We start from the raw sequence: 18725 nt of genomic DNA, 5'->3' as shown, positions 1-18725 counted from the left end.
CTAAATGGCAGTGTGCTAAGCCTTTCTTACATAGTACAAGCACTGACTTGCACTGAAGTAAGACAAGCAAGTTACGTAAGTTCTGTACGTTGGCAGTAAAACGTTTAGGGATAAGAAAATTTTGCCTTTTATCAGGGGTTTTTTAGTTTTGTTTGTCTTGATTTCTAATGAAATCATAGTTCACTAATATTTTGAGACAAAAATTAACATTTAAAATTCTAAGATCATAGTTCGGCAAAAGATTAAGGAATTAACACTATCTGGTCACTGCTGAAAATTCACAACCACAACAGAACTCAGAATTTTTTTTTGTTAAAACAGGTACATACTTGAGGCACATTGATTTATTTTTATTGCAATCTTCATATCTTATGAAGCAGAGACAAATGGAGATGACTTACTTGCAACCAGAGTTCTTTAAGATGAACATTCACACTCAGGAGATGCACTGGCTGGTGCAGATGCATTGGTGGAATCTACTCTTTGCGGTGCCTGTTAGAGCACTCCTGGTCCCTCCCCTCACCATTCCTGAGCATTCCAAGGGCAAGGTGCTTCCTGCCACTTCAGTCCTTTCACAGCTTCTGCAGGGTTAATACCTTATTAGGACTCTGAAGAAAAGGGGAAGGTGGGTCCAGAGTGTGAATATGCAGAGTCCATCCCAAAGAATTCTGGTTAACAATGTAAGCAACCTCCATTTCTTCTTCATATGTACTTTGCACATTGCCATTCAAGGGATACTTTAGTAAGCAGTATGCCTGACTGGGCAGTAGGACTTGAGGGTCTAATTAAGTAAATACAGAAGTGCCCTACCGAATGGAGCATTTGACTCAGATGTCAAATCTAATTAATAGTGTTTTGTAAAGGTCTGAACAGAGTTCAACAATGGGAACATGTCCCTATAGAGGTAGATACCGCTCTAGTTGAGTATGGCCTAACTTCAGCAGAAAGAGGAACTGATGATTTCTGATTATATGCCCGTTCTGTTCACTGTCTCAGCCTCTAGATAACAACTGAGCAGAAATATCCTGACCTCTATGGTTTTAAACATAAGATATAAAAAGTTTTAGGAGATTGTCAAAATTTTCTTGTTCTATTTAGATAGTAAGCTAAGGCACTTTTATAGCATTTAAAGTATGTAATTTGGATTATTTTTTATGAGGACGAGGTCTCAGAAAGAGAACCAGCATACTGACTGACTGATTAATATGAAACGCAACAACCACTTTAGGAAGGAATCTAGGATGAGGTCCAAGTACAACTTTATCTTTATGAAACATAGTAAATGGTGAGTCTGTCATGGGGCATACAATTTGCTAATCCATCTTGCTGATTTAATGGCTATTATAAAAGCTGTTTTAACAGACCAATAAAATAAAGAGCAACCTGCTATTAGTTCCAAAGGTGGGCTCATGAGCTGTATCAGGATCAAACTAAAAATCTTGTAATGGAACCATGTCCTTTACTGGTCAATACATTTTTAAATTGTGTCATGTGCCAAGATTTTATTTTAATTTTTTAATTAATTATGTGATTCAGAGAAGGTAGCTACAGGTCCAAAGACTCTGAATGCAGTAAATGTTCAAGGATACAATGAACTGGTGTACAGGCTTTATATGTTTTTCAGCTACCCACTTCACAAATCTACACCAATTATATTCATAACATTTCCTGCACGTCTAAAATGCAAGATATTTCAACATCTGTTAAAGCCAATGCAGCTAGATGTAGTGAAAGAGGGTTTGGGTGATAAGTCCTCCTGTCCCGCTGCAGAAGTACATCACTGGCATAAGTACGTAGATTCCCTTGGAGAGTTGATGAAGGTGTGTATATTACTGTTGTCTCTCACATGAAGGAGCAATTGAGGTTATCCTGGCTCACTCACATCTTATTTTTGCAAAACCCTCTGTATAAAAAAACAAGTGTAGAAGAGGAGAAAACGCATAACAGGCTCATCCACTAATTCAGAAGGAACACATTGACATTGGGAGAGTGTCCTTCCCCTCTCTCAAGTGGAAAAGAGGGTACTTCTTCTGCCTGTGGAAAAGAGATTTATGTCCAGAAACCTCAAAAACATTCACTAAAGCCTAAATTACTGAGTCCTTTAGAGACCATTAATGCACCCACATCAGATCTCTGCTGAGTTGGCCAGCTTTGTCACTTCCTTGCCTGCTAAGAGCAAGGCAGTTGGGTAGATGTTGAAGTGGATACACCAGTCCCATAACTTGATCATCTCCTTGTACAGTTGAAACAAGTGAGCTCCTCCCTGCTTCTTCAGTTAATATATTGCTGTCTTGTTGCCCACGATGACTTGTATTGTTTTGTTCTGGATGTGAGGTAGTAATGATTTGAGAGCTAAACAGATAGTTCCCAATTACTGTGCCCTCATATGTAATATATTTTCTTGGTAACTCCAATGGTCCCAAATAAAGAGATAGTCAAGTTGCACCCCCTCATCAGTCTTTGAAGCTTCCAAAGTGATTTTCAATTAAGTTGTTGGGGGATTGAAACATGCCTCTTTCAGAACATTCTCTGGGTAGGTCCACTGTGACAAAGATGAAAGAATTTCTTTGGGGATAGAAATCCTCCTGAAAAATGTCATCTTGGGGTATGTCATAGTTCTGTACCATCCCAATGCTCAACAGGCCTCTTTCTGAGTCTGGAATAAGTTGTGATGTATGTTGCAAGAGCATAAGACCCAACAGATGCAGAAATAAAGTGATCTTTTGAGAAGGATTTCAATGTAATAGCCATATGGTAGAGAGTAGTTTCAGAAAGCTCTCCATTGACAGGAATGCCTGCTTGTGAGTCAAGGACTGCTCCTATGAATGGAATCTTAGATATTAAAAAAAAACAAAAAAAAAAAAACCCTTCTCTTTCCTAGTCAATCAAGAGTCGTATCCTTCCAAAAGGGAAAATCTAATGTGTATGTCCCTTTCAAGGCTCTCCTTTGATGAGGCTTTAAGAAACCAATTGTCTAAGTATGGGGAGACAAAAATACCCTATTGTCTCAAGACAAGCTCCTACTACAAAAAGGAACTTTGTAAAATCCCTATGAGTGGTAGAAAGGCCAAAGGTTAAGACCTTGTATTGAAAATAGTCATGATCAATAGTAAAGTAGAGATATTTGCAGTGATTTGATCTTCTAGAAATATGTATCCTTTAGATTGAGAGCTACAAACCAAGCTAGGGCTGAAAGGGAAGGATATCATGAGGCTACAGTCAACATACAGAACCAGAACCTCCTGACTTAAGTGCTGAGCTTCCTCACGTGTAATATCAGATGAACCTTATCCTTCTTTGGTATTAGTGAAAATGCTTGAGTAAAATCCCTGATTTCTGAACTCCCTTGGCACTCCTCTATTGCTCCTGCCTGAATCAGAGACTGGATTTCTGATCTTACCACACTGTTGAGGGAGAAATCCCTGAATATTGAAAAAGGGGCAGGGGAGAAGAAAGGAGGAGATCTTTCAAGGAGAATAGGTTATAAACTTGGGCATAACACTTTTTTATTATCCTCAAAACCCATTTGTCCAAACTGATGAAACTGTATGAATCAATGAATTAAGACAGCCAGTTTTCCAAAGGGTAGGGAGGTGAGTATGTTATCAATTTGTTTGCAGCTTTTGATCCTCCTATCAAACTTCAGGCTTGACATTCAGCAGACGTAGGTGAAGGAAGCTTTGTGATGGCATGAGTGATGTCTCTAAGCCTAAGAGGACGGTGAATTAAAGCTTTTAATTGGACCTGAACACAGGTCATGGGATTCTTCCTCAAAGACTGAAAAAGACACACTGATCTTGGCAGTAAGATTCTTATCCTTAATTCTCTCCAAATTTTTATCTTTCGTATTATTAAACAGTCCATCTCCTTCAAAACAGATGCACTATTTTAGATTTTGTTTGTGGCGGGAGAGTGGAAGATCATAACCATGTGATTGCTACTGCAATCAATCTTACGACCAAGTAAAAAACATCAAAGGATACTGTGTGTTATACTACCCTTCATCCATCTGTATTAATGTAATTACTATATTGCACTGGTCTTCAGAAAGTGGCTTTGCAAACATCAACATTTTGTCCCATAAGTGGTACTGATACCGCAACGTGACTGCCTGGTAATTTGCCACTCTCATACTGAGGGTGAAGAAAGAAGAAATCATTTTCCTCTCCACCAAGTCCAAATTCCTGCCTTCCTTGTCAGAGGTCATAGAATGCAAACATCCACCTCTTGACCTGTTGGTCACTGCAACTACTACCAATGAATTATGAGTAGGAAGAATATGGAAGCAAGATAATCTTTCATCTGGAATTGCATTTTTGAGAACAGTTGACAAGAAGCACGATTAGACCAGACAGATTCTGCTGGTTGCCAGAGACCATCTAAAATTGGCACAGAGATTTTACTCAAAGTTAGAGCTGAGAACATCAAAGACTTGGTGAGAAGTCTCCTCTAAGGTACCTGACCAGAGCTTTAACATAGGCACCATTCTATTTAGGAAAACCTGCAAGCTATACCAATATTCTCATCAGGAGAAGAATTAATCAAATTCTGGGTCTAGCTGCTGATATTCCATTTGTACCACAGGCAGCTTCCTCTTCAGATAAATATCCATCCCTATCACAGGAGATTCTTCTGTATAGACAGCGAAGGAAGAGGGTGACTCACAAGAGAGTCTTCCTCTTCTCTCCTTTCTCCATGTGCACTTGCATCAGAAGGATGACCAAAGGACCCAGATAAACTGACAACAATGGTTCCAAAAGCTTCTTCAGATACGATGGAACCATGTGATGCAAGGAATGGGCAAAAAGTCTCCTGAGAGCGTTTACTCTTGTTACATGTGGATCTATTAGATTTGATCCTGCTCCAAGAGATGTGAAGAATCCCCAGCTTTGTAACATGCAATGGAACCAGGGTATTCAGATACGATGCGCTCACATGGTTTGGCTCTTATTTACAGGGCCACCACCCCTAAAGGTAGTACGTATCTAGATGTTAGATCTGCTGATTTTGGTATCAACACAATCAGGAGTTTTGTGTCCTGTGCTGAACTGTTTTCTGCTTAGATCTAGAAGTATCTAGAGTTGACACTGGCCTCCTGTTCTTAGTCTCAGACCCTTCAGAAGAGTTCGAACAGACAGGATTTGCAGCCAGAGCTGCTTGTAACAATAAGGCTTGTAGCCTATTCTGACATTTCTTTCTTGCTCATGGGGTAAAGGTACTGCAGTTCGTACATCTTAAAGGAGAGTGAAGCTCACCCAGGCATGTTAGGCATTGAGTGCAAGCAATCCGATGCCACGAAGACCACTGCAAATGATGTGTACATTTTAAAACCTGATCTTTTCAGATTTGGATCTGCATGCAACCAGTAGTTGGAATAGAAGATCTAAGTTTAAAACAAAATTTATCCTAAACTAACAATCTAAACTTATAATAAATCTGAACCATACCTAATAGTAAAACTACCCCTAAGGGCACTAAATCTTTTTTAGTGGAAGGGAACTGTATCCATTCACATCTGTCTGCTGCTGTGGTCGGAAGGAAATGAGGCAGCAAGGAGCAAAACGCCCCCTTGGAACGTTCAGGAATGCTGAGGGGAAGGGTAGGAGGAACACGAGCCCTCCAATGCATACTGCTACGAGGAGGTTCCAACATCTAGGCTGCCCCCGCTGTCACACCCCATTGGTGAGAATATGCAGAGGATGCAAGAGAAGAAATATAACTTATAACTAGTCACTGTACCTTTGCAAACTGAAATCCTGAAAATTGAGTTGGAAATATGCATTATCGGAGAACAACCTTTTAAAATGAAAAAAACTTCTAATGAAATTCATGATTTTCATCTTGAAATAGATAGTTGTTTCAATATAATGCAAAAGACATTATTGACTTGATGCTTTAGATCATGACCATAAACAAATTACAGAACACCCAACATCTATACTTTGCCATTTATATTCCTACACTACAAATAGAGACTCAACATTAAGTAAGTGTGTTTTATCCCCCTCCTTTAGTAAATATACTTTTGTGAATTTGGGGCTCTTGAAAGTTACAGACTGATGTCAGTAACTAGCGGCAGGCTGTATGCATCAAATTTACAACTGCTGTAAGTGGGTACCATTTCATTGCAGGAAACAAAAATACTAACAACTTAACATATTAATTTGGCATTTTTGGATGCAGTGGCAGTTAGTGGGTCAGGGTATAGTAGGGTAGACAGTTGCTGTTAAGTGTGACTGTGGTAACTCTCCCTCCTCCCAGTAAATGAAGTAACCTTTGTGTCAGTTCAAAAGGGGAAGACAAAATACAGAACAAAAAGCCTTAGTTGCCACCAGGCTGCGTAAAAGCCACCTGCCATGAATGCCTGGGAGAAGGGGGCAGTTATGAGATCAAGATTCTAGGACCTTTGCTGTATAATTTAGGTCTAATGTGCGGCACAGGACCTGCTTGATTAAGCTATGCAGTCTAAACAGAAATCATAATTAAAATGCTTACTATGTGACTGAGTCCAGTTTCAGCCATGTCAAACACCACTGTTAAAGGCTTCCCATGCTCTCTCCTGGCATAATGCTCTAACCAAAAGGCTACAAACTTCTTTTTTTCAAACTGCAGTTTAGGATCTTTTGTATGAAACTTCACCCTGAACCAGACTACAAAGAAAACATATATGTACATTAAAAATGTCAACAACTTATCAGAATACCAGATCATATTAGTGGTAAGTGTTAAATGACCTCTTACAAAATCCACCAACTCCTTGATACAGCTATGTACAGTTTCTATATTTTCAGCCATTTCACAACTGTTCTTATAGAAACAGTGGTAAAATAATGATCTTTTTGATGCTGGTGTTTTCATACAGAACACAAGGTATAGAAGAACAAAAGGGAAAATAAAAAATATATATATTAAAAACTATAGTTGAATGCTAGCAGTACAGTGAATAACAAATGCACACACATTCTCTCTCTCCCCCCAAAGGCTTCTACACAAAACCTGCATCTACCATGATTTGTTTCGTGAATAAAGTCTATAGTCATACAGACACTAAGAACTAATTTTACCAGATTCTGGATACAGTCACTATTGTTAAGGTTGCAAGGCACTGTCTATTCTAACTTTCATTTTAGTGCAAGCATCAAAATCAGAACTTCTGGACTCCCAAACTTGGCTCACGCCTCTGAAGCAAACTGCCAACAGTTCTCAAAATTTTCATATTGGCATGGATAGAATCCTTCAGGGTGGATAAAAACCTATGATTTTTTTTAAAATTTAAATTGGAAGTTTTTCTTTCAAAAAATAAACCCGTTTAAAATGAAATCTGAATTTAAACACAAAATATGTTAAAGCCTATACTTATATCTTAAAACATTTAAATAAAAGATGAATATACTGTTGTTTGTGTTTAAATTCTAGTTACAATCCTAACACAACTTGATACAAATCATGAGCAAAAAGGTAATTATCTAGCAAATAAACAATATATCATGCATCATTTTGTAACATATGGAAAATGTACAATAAGAATCTGAAAATATTAAGCTATAAATTGCTTAAATAAATGTACATAGTTATAGGGTACCTGCTAGGCAGCAAAAAGGTGCACCAAATCTAGTGTAATGGCTTTATTTAATTGTAAATCAATATGTTATAATCAACCAATGAGAAGCATCTTTCTTGAGAAAATAACTGAAGTACAAATGGAAAAGCTGAACAAAATGGATGATTTAAATCAATCCACCTTAGAACACTTAGTAAGAACTAGTGTCTATATTTGATTTGGGGGAAATAAAGCCTAACTAACGACAAAATACTTTCTGAGCATGCTAATTGGACACCTTTTTTGGGGGAAGTGGGAGTTCTGTGGGAGGCACAGAGTAATAAAATCCCACGTTCTCACTGTCTGTTGTCATTAGGTAACTCTGGCAGGAATAGAAAGGTGAAGCAGATTTTTAGAATTACATTTACATAGAGACACATACACTTCTGAAATAAACTGACCCTGCAAAAAGTCCCCAACACAAATGGGAGAGAGGAGACAAGAAAAGCTCATCTGCTATTTTCAATCAGGTCTCACTGCATTTTTTTCCTATACATTTTGAAAATTCTATATTTTCATTTAAATGAAGTCTCTATCTTTTTCCACTGCAAAGATACAGCCATCCTAACCTAAATAAATAGAAAATTGTTTCCAAACATACAACAATAGGAGCAAAAAAGGGACCTCACACATCATCTTTGTAATCTGACTTTTTTCAATGGGTAACTGGGATCATTTAAGTGCTATTATTAAGCACAAACAATTGTTTCCCCCACCCTGCCCGCCTCATTCCGTATTTTATTTTAAAACAAGTTGAGGAGGGATGGTTCATACCTCTTCAAGTGCTGCTACGGTCAGTGAGATTGGAGAAGGGGAGGCAGGAGGTGGTAGACAAATCTGAGACCTGAGTGGATACTACAGTACTTTGAGCATTCTTGGGCCTGCATGCAGCTGGTAACCAAGGGATTTGCCATAGGACAGAGACAGTTCTCTGGGCTGTCAAAGGTAACCTGGAAAGATGGCCAGGAGAACTGGAGGATTAAACAGGGAAAACTAATTACACCATTGCATCGGCAATACCAGCGCTTGTTGCCTGTACTGTTACTACACAGGGGTAGTACACAGCAATGGAGGGCCAAAGCCTCTCTCAGAACAAGTTCAATTCAAACAGTGATGTGAAAACTTGTGCACCAGTTCAAGTATGTGCAAGCATGGTGTGTTACAGCTGTACCAGGTGATTGCAATGACAACATGCTGTCCTGTAGATGGCTATATATTTGCAGCAAAAGAGATTGAAACATTGCATTTTAATGGCACACTTTAAAACTGCATTACAAAACTGGGATGGGAGGTAAAGTTTATGAAGGAAAACTGAATGTAACCTTAACAATGAGCTTTTGGGGATCATGATGCTACAATAAGAAAGCTGAATTTCAAGCTACAAAATATAAATACTAAAAGGTTTTTCCTCTCTAGTAAAAGACGCGTGGACTCAACGAGAATGGCTAAAGGTCTTAATAATCCATGATGAAAAATACAATGTAACCATTTGCCCATGATCTATTTGTCAGATATTCATTGAAAAATTCACTTGATTTCCTCATTTATTTACACAAAGGTAGTTCCTGATAAGTAATTACTTCCAGCATTTTAGCAGTCTCCAATATGAACACACATATATATATTTCATAACACTAATAGATAACTGAAAAAAAAAAAAACAAGAGTGCATGTAACTTACATAACTTGTAGCCCTCTTTATCATATCCATGCAGGTAAAGAGCACCATTTTCAAATAACCATTTTGGGAGGGCAGATTCAGACAAATCTGCAAAGCAAACAGAAGGATTATTTTGGCAAACTGATATCAGGCATCCTTATTTTTGCTGTTTAAAAGTCACTACAAAATAACATTTAATCTTAAAACAATAAGAAACTTCGTATTCAAAATAATCTTCATATGTGAGAGATAAATGAATTGTAAAATAGAGGGATAAACCTATTTGCAATCTAATAGTTTAAAACAAAAAAAAAAGAGGAAAAAATAAGCTAGAAAAAGGTTAGCATCTATGTAGGAAGAGAGATGAAAACAAAGTAGATATAGATGGCTGGAGGAAAAAAACTACAAATTTTGTTGGCGTTGGCCTCCCTCCTGCATTCCCGCTCTGTTACACCCACTTGTTGTGACTTTTCTTCATTTAGACCAGGGGTCTCAAACACGCGGGCTGCATGCGGCCCGGAAGGTTATTTTCTGCGGCCCGCGAGCTCCTTATGGCCACCCCCGTCTCCCCCGGTGTTTATCTAGAGCGGCTCTGGCCCAACACGCACCGGGGGCAGGGCAAGCTCCCTGCCTGCCTGCCCTGCCCCCACGCTGCACCGGGAAGCGGATGGAACCTGGGGGAGGAGAGGCACAGGACTGCGTGTTGTTGCTGCTGCTTCAGGGACCACCCCCAGCAGCTCCCATTGGCCATGGTTCCCCGTTCCCGGCCAATGCTGGGGGCGGTGCTTGAAGCAACAGCAACACACACCTCTGTGCCCTGCTCCCCCACGTTCCAGCCACTTCCCGGAGCGGCGCAGGGGTATGGCAGGCAGGCAGCTTGCCCTGCCCCCAGTGCGCGCCAGGCAAGAGTCCGCCTCCCAAACCCCTCCTACAGTCAAACCCCCTGCCCTGAGCCCCTTGCCGCACCCTGCATCCCAACGCCCTGCCACACCCCTCCTGCATCCCAACCCGCTGCCCTGAGCCCCCTGCCGTACCCCTATCCCCTGACCCCCTGCCGCACACAGCAAAAAGCACAATGGGACCCTATTTTGATTAGTGTCCATAGGCTCCACAGTAATAACTGCAATGATCGCATGTCACAGGTTTAATTAGTTTTACTAAACTGAAAAGATTCTGCTTTCCTCTCAGTAGTAGAGGAGCTAATCATTTATTAGCTTATGACCCCTGCAGCACATGTGTCTTCCCAGCTATGGATCACTTTCTCCTGACTAATTTTCAGACCAGAGGAGGGGAACTTTTATTCCCGTAGTGGTCTGCACCTGAAGAACACACAAAGAACTGAAGTCCAGCAAACTCCCCAACCCTTTCAAATCCCAAATTATCTTTGACCCAGTAAGCTACTGCATAACTCCACTGCCCACAACCCAGCCACAACCACACCAAATTATAAAGCACAACTAGTGATTGATATGTCAACTTGACAAAGAAGAATTTATATAGCCATTTGCATTGGTACTTAATGAAACTGTATATAGGGCCTTAGGTATAATTCAATGAGAAACTGACATACATCATCAACATATTAATTAGCAGTAAATGACATCTTACCATTGACCATGTATTCTTTCCTCCACTGAAAGCTGTCATCAATCATCTTCAGTGTATCATCCACAACATCATGACGCCAAATTAAATAATTTTCAATCCAATTATCATCTTGCTGCAATCTTTCCACATCTCTGGAATCATATTTATCTGATTTATCTAATTTTAAAAATGAAAATTTTTAGTGTTGTAAACATATAGCACTTGCTACAGAAATATTACAAAATCGAAACTAGGCAAGTTTTATGGCAGCAGTCTGCCTGGGAAGACAAAGATCTCAAGATTTCAGCACATTTAGGCAAGCATGGAATAACATAAGCTATTGAAAATGTTTATTGACTACATTAAAAAGTGGAATTTATTAAGAAACTGACAGAATGGGGTTGGACAAATATGCATTATGCAAGTATTTTTCTTTAAATCAAAATAAAAAATTGACAAAAATAATTGTATCTGCATGACAAGCAGATAATTTTCTTCTGATCTTTTTCCTCAAAAATACAGAGAAAGACTGACTTGTTTTTAACAGAATACTAAGCCTAAAAGGTCTGGAAGTCTCAAAGGTTTGCAAGTGCACGCACACATCAGTTGATGCCTGGATTTTCCAAATTAGTTTATTATAGGCATTTATGATCCCTCAAGAAATGGCATAATATATAAAAACTGACTACCATTCCCAGCTGTGCTCTACGCCATCATATTAAACAAAATTAAGTACTAAACCTCAAAAAAACATTTTACAGTGCCTATTGGTTATACATTTACCTTATTATTTTCCCATTATATGTAATTTTTTGTTTAGATTACAAAAAACATCACAAACCTTCCTACACAAGAAACCATAAACTGGTAGACATTTTATTGGAATTATTTTAAGGTCAAATGGGAGCTGGAGGGTTCCATATCTATGAAAATCAGATTATTGATTTAGGTGCCTAATTATGGGTTTTGGTGCTTAACTTTAGACAACTACCTTTGAAAATGACCTGGGGGTATTGTTGTTGACTTGTTCAGATGAGAAGGTTCAGTTTTTAGATCAATGCTGACCTCCATAAAAATGGTTTAAAATGAAAGTAGTAAAGAAAATTTATTTTGCAACATGGAATTGCACCTCAAAACAAAAAGCATAGTATCTGGATACCCAACAAAAAAAATTAAAGGGTATGGGAAAGTATCCAGATAATATGGTTTAACCTTATTGTCAGCCACTGTTCAACAGAAGTAATTAAACAAATAAATGGATTAATATTTGCTGAATGTCTCAAGTAGACATTAATTTATGTCCACTATGCTAATGCATAAATAATTTTGTGGAATGGACAACAAATAGAAAAAGAGAAGGGTTAGCATGTTTTTTTAGCATGGTTATTTGTACAACTCACACACACTGTAAGTTCCTCTAAATTTTTGCTGAAGTGATAAGGAGAGAGTCTCGGTCTTGTGACATTTACTTTTTAAGGTCAAGTACACTATTGTTAATGTGAACATGCTCCTTTTAACTCAAATTTTCTACAGTTTAATCACTGAGAATTACCATAAACTACACAGTTGTAAAATATTCTTGCTAGACAAGCTACGTACCCTAGTTATATTTAGGCTTGGCAGAATTCAGTATTTGTTTTTGTTATTTTAATGAATAATATCAATTTTAATTTTCTCAGTTGAATGAAATTTTGGGGCTTTGTTTACTTTATTTTTATCTACTTGAATTTTCAGAGTTGGGGGAAATCAAGGCAGGGGGAGGAGTCAGACAATAATTCTTTAATGACATCCAGTCCCTGCAGGTGCAAGATGCAGAAAAAACTGAGATCTTGGGCAGACCATAGCAGAGCAGTGACATCTCCCGAGATTAAAAGGAGGGCAAGCATCAGCTACAGAGGCGGCCACCCTGTTGCAGAATGACTCCCACACTCCCAACCATGAGTGAGTGAGCAGCACTGGGACAGTGGGTACTGCAGTGCGTTCCCTGCAGGCAGTGACACCCAATTCCTGCAGGCACAAAGTAAGATGGGAGAAGACCACAATCCTGGTGGGACAAAGCCAGGATCACCTGGCTGGGGCAGGGGGGGGGAAGACCACACTGCTGTCTTTGGCCCTGGGGCTGTGTATGGAGCCCCCTGCAGCCACGCTGTCAATACCTGCTCGCTCACCCACTCATCAGCCAAGGAGGGGGGACGTCCCCAAGCAGGAGCCATTTCGCAACAGGATCACCTCCTCCGCAGGCAGGGGCCCATCCTCCTCCTTTTCCTGCTCCTCACAGTCCTATCCCAGGTCTCTGCTCTGCCTCACCAGGATCAGGACCTTCCCCACATCTTGGGCCTGCAGAGATTGGGATCCCTGAAGGCGCTAGGTCAGGCAAACCTTTTGGCCCGAGGGCCACATCAGGGTGCAAAACTGCATAAATGGCCACGTAGGGAAGGCTGTGCCCCCCAAACAGCCTGGCCCCCGCCCCCTATTTGACCCCTCCCATTTTCCACCCCGATTGCCCCCCTTAAACCCTCCCCATCCAACACCCCCCGCTCCTTGTCCCCAACCGCCCACTCCCAGGACCGCCGTCCCCCCCCCCCCAGGACCCTGACCCCCATCTAACCCCCGCGCTCCCTGTCCCAACTGCCCTGCCCCCATCCACACCCCGCCCCTGACAGGCCCCCTGGGGCCCCGCCCCCTATCCCATCCCCCCTTTCTCCATCCCCTGGCCGCCCGAACTTCTGCCCCATCCAACCGCCGCCTGCTCCCTGTCCCCGACTGCCCTCCAAGACCCCCCTCCCCTTATACAACCCCCTACCCTGCCACTCAGAGCAGCATGTCTGAAGCGGCGCCTCCTGGCCAGACCCAGACACACTGCTGTGCTGCCCTGCATAAGCGCACAGCCCTGCCACCCAGAGCGCTGCCCGCATGGTAGCATGGCTACGGGGGAGAGGGAACAGCGGGGGAAGGGCCGGGGGCTAGCTGCCCAGCCGGGAGCTCAGGGGCCGGGCAGGACGGTCCCGTGGGCCGGATGTGGTCCGTGGGCCATAGTTTGCCCACCTCTGCGCTTGGTGCAGGGGAGGTGTGCTGGCCAACAGCTAACAATGGATAAGGAGATTATATTACCTTTAACTACAATACCAATGAATCTGCTACTGGAGTATTGTGTCTAGTTCCAGTGTCCATACTTTAAGGAGGATGTTGAAAAATTGCAGAGGATTTAGAGGAGAAGAACCACAAGAATGATTTAAGGACAGGAAAACAAGCCATACAGTGAGAGACTTGAGAAGCTCAATCTATTTAGGTTATCAAAGAAAAGGTTAAGTGGTAATTTGATCACAGGCTGCAAGTACAGTAACTCCTCACTTAAGGACGGGCACAGGCCTGCACAACTTGTAAAGCAGCAAGGGCCATATTACTCCAAAAGAAAAAAAAAAAAAAAAGAAAAAAAAGAAAACACAGCTGAGGGCCGACCCCCCCACCACCGCCGAAACCTTCCCCCCCCAAAACACAACACCCCCACCCCCGCCGAAACAGGTGTGGACAGAAAAGGAAGGTGGTGGTGGTGGGGGGGTGATACTTTATTAAGAATTTTTCAATTAAAGCAAACAATTATGTGTATGGCATACTAGGAAGGCACTGATAGTGTGTGGAAGTCTGTAGTGTAGAGGGGGAAAGAAACGGCGTACATAGAGTGGCCAGATCACAGCAGTAAAATAGGACCCACCCCTTCCCTGCTCAGCCCCACCATCACACCCCTCTTCACCCTCAAGCCATCCCGCTGGCTTGTTGCGTCCCTCCTAGTCAGTCCCCCACCCACCACTCACCTCCTTTCACCTCCTCCCTCCCCTGCCAGAAACCCCCATGTCCACCCCTAGAACCTCTGCTGGCTCACTGCTCGCCTCTTTGCCCACCTGCTCGCCTCCGACTCGCTGCTCACCCCCCCAGGTATAAAGCCTCATTCAAAGACCCAGGGGTCACTATATTACTGCACACAGCAGTCAGTCAATGCAGTTGTAGATAGATCTCTGCATTATGCATTTTTGTATAACTTTTATATGACTTTGTATTGAACCTTGGTAATATGTTATAGCGGATGCCTGAAGTAGTATAATTAAGGTAAAAGAAAATGTCTTTTTGCTAGAAGTAGAATAAGATCTTCCCCCCACTTTGTAATCGATTGCCCTGTTGAATGAATGAGGTGTGAATGAGGAAGGCGTGGAAGGCAGCACCTCCAGACATATGCAAACCTTGGAGAGGGGATGGGAGCCAGACCAGATCAGGCCCAATGCTGCTATACAGATGCTCGCCCTGATGTAATGGGCCTGTGGTAGCCACTCCATAGTTCAGACTGATCCTAACTTACAACCAAGATCCATTTTTAACTTCCCTGTAACTTCTCCAAAAAATTACCAGATCCTCTGAGCTCTCCTAGGCCAGGTAGGATTTGTCTGGGAGGTTTGGTAACCTTCAGAAAAGGGGTTTTGCAATTAAGGTATTTCACAAATATCCATCATTCCTTTTCTGAACATTTTCCTAGCTTCCTACCCCCAAAATGGCTTGGCCCCAAACACCAGGTGTCTGGCTGAGTCAGATGGGGGCCTCTGGGTGTTACTAGGGGATCACAAAGACCTGTGTCATGTTTATAACATTGATTCTGAAAATTATTTAAACTGCCCTTCTGCTGGGTCCTGGCTCTGTGGCAAGGGCTGCTCTGCAGAGGAAGAGGTGGGGGCCTGGATCGGGTGGGATGTGGATAGGATTCTTGGGGGGGGCAGGGCAGGGGGGATGGTGAGGAACAGGGAAGAATGATATGGCTGTGGGGTTGGATCCCTGAACTGTTCATTTCTAGACTCTCCTGCCTTTGGGTTTTTAGGGAAGCTGTTGAATATCTGTAAGTGAGATTTGCTGATGTGCTTTTAACTGGGCTCCTCTAAAATTTACAGCTTAACTCTTCAGCTAACGAAGTGGTTCAGATTTATGTGCAGTATGTCATAGTTCTCTCTTCTCTAACGTGGGGAATGGACATTTGATTTGATCCTGTCCTCACTTTGTCTTTGCACTGCTGGGGACAGACTCAGCTGCACAGGTTCCCAAAGTATGGTAGAATTGATTCCAGAGAGCTAGGTGTGTGCACCATGGGGCCAGCTTCTTCTGATAGAGACAGAAAGAAGCTAAATATACATTTAAGGGTCCTCCTAATGTGGCTTTTCCATGGAAGCAGTTCCTGCAGTGATGACAGCCACATGAACCCGTGATCCAAACACAGCAGCCTGTCTGGTCCTGGGATTAGCAGTGATTCCCCGCCCGCCGAGGCTGTCAAGCCTTAATGACCCAGTTTTCTTTACCACCCTGGGGCAGTTACTTGAACATTTGAGATCGTCAGGGGCATTCTGCCATTTCCCTCTCCCAACTGCCCCCTCACCACTGCCCCCCCCACCCGCTTGCCTCCTCAGCCACCTCTCCCCGGCCGCCGGCTCACCTGCCCTCCCCACTTGCCTCCTCAGCACCCCCTTCCTCTCCCTCCCGTTCACCTGCCCTCCCCTGCTCGCCTCCGCAAGCCCCCCACCTCCGGCTCACCTGCCCCCCCGCTCGCCTCCTCAGTCCCCCAACCTCCGGCTCACCTGCCCGCCTGCTCGCCTCCCTCCCTGGGAGGGAGTTAGGATGTGGGACGGCTTTGAAGGGAAAAGCGCAGATTCTCTCTGGTCGCTGGCTGCACGGCTGCCCCTTTTCCTCCATGGGCCGGAGGACTGAGGAGCAGGGGCAGCCATACAGCCAGAGAGAAGCAGCGCTTTCTCCTTCAAAGCGCCGCTTCTCTCTGGCCACTGGCTGCCCCTGCTCCTCCTGAGTCCTCCGGCCCGTGCTCGCAGGGCCGCATTCTGAAAGAGGCTTTAGACACAACAATTTGTCCCAGAGCAGCCTGCTCTGCCTGCCTGCGGTTCTGTGATTCCCTCAGATTCTCCCACAGCCTCCTCAGTTGCAGGGAGCAGCATTCTGAGCAGTTCTGTGAGCTCTCCCTACTGAAGAATGGCAAAGCAGCACAGAAGTCCCTCCCTGCCCCAACTCCTAGTCTGTGTTTCTAGCATTTAACATTAATGATTTGCTCTTTGTTCCCTAAATGGAGCAGCACACTTAGCTGTCAGATACTTCCTGGAGCTTTGAAAGGGGAGAGGTACATGGCTGCAAGCAGCAGAGATCAAAAGAGTGAGCAGAGTGGTCAGGGCAGGCATTGTGGGATACTGGTGGAAGTCAGTTATGTCAACAAAACGAACAGTAGTGTCTACACTGTGCTCTGTCACTTTAACTTTGCCACAAAAAGCTTTATGCCGCTCATTGAGGCTGTTTTGTTTTGCCGCAAAAAACAGCTTTGTAGTGTGTACACCTCCCCTATTTTGTTGGCAAACCCAGCTTTTGCTGACAAAACTTTACAATGTAGACAAGGCCTTATTCTTTCATTATCTGCACTGATACAAATGTAAATATATCATTTCTCAGCTTGTTGAGTCAGAGCTTGGAAAAACATGTTTTTCAGAACCTAAACAGACGTGAACAGGCAAGCAGCACATTTGCCTTTAAGGAGTGTTGGGCTGTTTTCTTTTTAAAAAGAATATTAACTCATACTCATATTAAAGACAATCACAGATTTGCCATTGCCTTAAATGAGGACAGGAACAAATCTTACATTTGAAGTGAGTTATGTGTACCAAGAGAACTACATATGGGAAAAATCTCAAAAACTAATATTACAAAATTGTATTTGAAAATGCACTGATGCCTAAGGAAAAACATGAATTGATAATTCAAATAGAATTACATATATCTAAAATGTTTTCTTCAATTCCCCTCCCTTATTTATTACTAGAGACTTTGCATGGGAATGATAAGCTATCATTAAAACAATTAGTATTAGTCTTTCAGGATCACACTACTTACACGAGGAAAGGAACACGAACAGTAGCAACACAAGGCCATAAGGCTAGTTGTAGAAATTGCCTAAGCAGTGAAAAGTATTAGCAAAAAAAAAAAAAAAAAAAAAAGGAAAAAGTAAGACTGATTGACAGAAGATATTGCTATTACCAGTCACTACTGGCAAATAATCTTGTTTTCATTGTTTCTGTCTCACCACCCCAATGAACCAACCTGCACTGCCATGATCTTGCATACCAATACTGCTCAGATAGCAGCTACTAATCCTTCAAGCTGAGCAAAAGGAACTTTTAAAAGCATATTTCCAATATTTAAATAGAGAGCATTTTGATACTAGAATATATATTTTTGTTCCTAGGCACAGGCTGTTTCCTTTAACTCAAACAGAGAAGACAGAAGATACAACATTGATATATTTTTAAAAATGTAAGAAAAACCTCAGATCACAGTGAACATGAAAACATATGTTTTACAGATCAGATCTCTCACATTTGCCTAATCTTCCTTCCAGATTGCTTCATGGACATGGACAAAGAGGTACTCTCATGCAAGTACCCTTTTTTGGGGGAAATGAGAGCGAAATTATCCTATATTTATATGATGCCTTAAGTTTTGTATTGTTTCTCAAACTATATCTGGTTATTAAACAGCTGATTACTTTAATCACATCGATGAACCAACCTTTTAAAAACTTTGAAAAAACTTCTCAATTGGTGAATTTGATTCCTAACTCCTACACTGCAAATTATCAACACAGCAGTATACTCTGTCTGATTATTCTTTAGATCTAAGATGATTCAAAAAACTATGTGATGAAGAGCTAGTCTACACTAGAAGCACTACATCGGCGTAGCTTCGCCGATGCAGCTGTGCCATGGCAGCACGTCTGGTGAAGACTGTCTATGCCAACAGGAGAGTGCTCTCCCGTCAGCATAATGAATCTACCTCTGTGAGAGGCGACAGTTA

General features: G+C 42.1%; 1 protein-coding gene across 4 annotated transcripts in view; it reads right to left on the bottom strand.

Annotated features, from left to right (window-relative positions):
• Positions 1-18725, bottom strand: part of MOSPD2 (motile sperm domain containing 2) — a 69219-nt gene that overhangs the window by 45339 nt on the left and 5155 nt on the right. For all 4 annotated transcript variants that reach the window (XR_005597652.1, XM_039535086.1, XM_039535068.1 and 1 more), the window contains exons 3-5: positions 10869-11024; positions 9282-9368; positions 6496-6650 (exon numbers count right to left, since the gene is read on the bottom strand). Coding sequence is in view for 3 of the 4 variants with exons in the window: in XM_039535086.1 (XP_039391020.1) it covers positions 6496-6650; positions 9282-9368; positions 10869-11024 (398 nt within the window). In the remaining variant the exon portion in view is untranslated. The remainder of the gene's footprint in view (positions 1-6495; positions 6651-9281; positions 9369-10868; positions 11025-18725) is intronic.

Source organism: Mauremys reevesii, linkage group 1, assembly GCF_016161935.1.
Source record: "Mauremys reevesii isolate NIE-2019 linkage group 1, ASM1616193v1, whole genome shotgun sequence".
In the NCBI taxonomy this organism is placed as follows: Eukaryota; Metazoa; Chordata; order Testudines; family Geoemydidae; genus Mauremys; species Mauremys reevesii.
The sequence above is the reverse complement of the archived record's forward strand: the minus strand, read 5'-3'. Positions and strand labels throughout refer to the sequence as shown.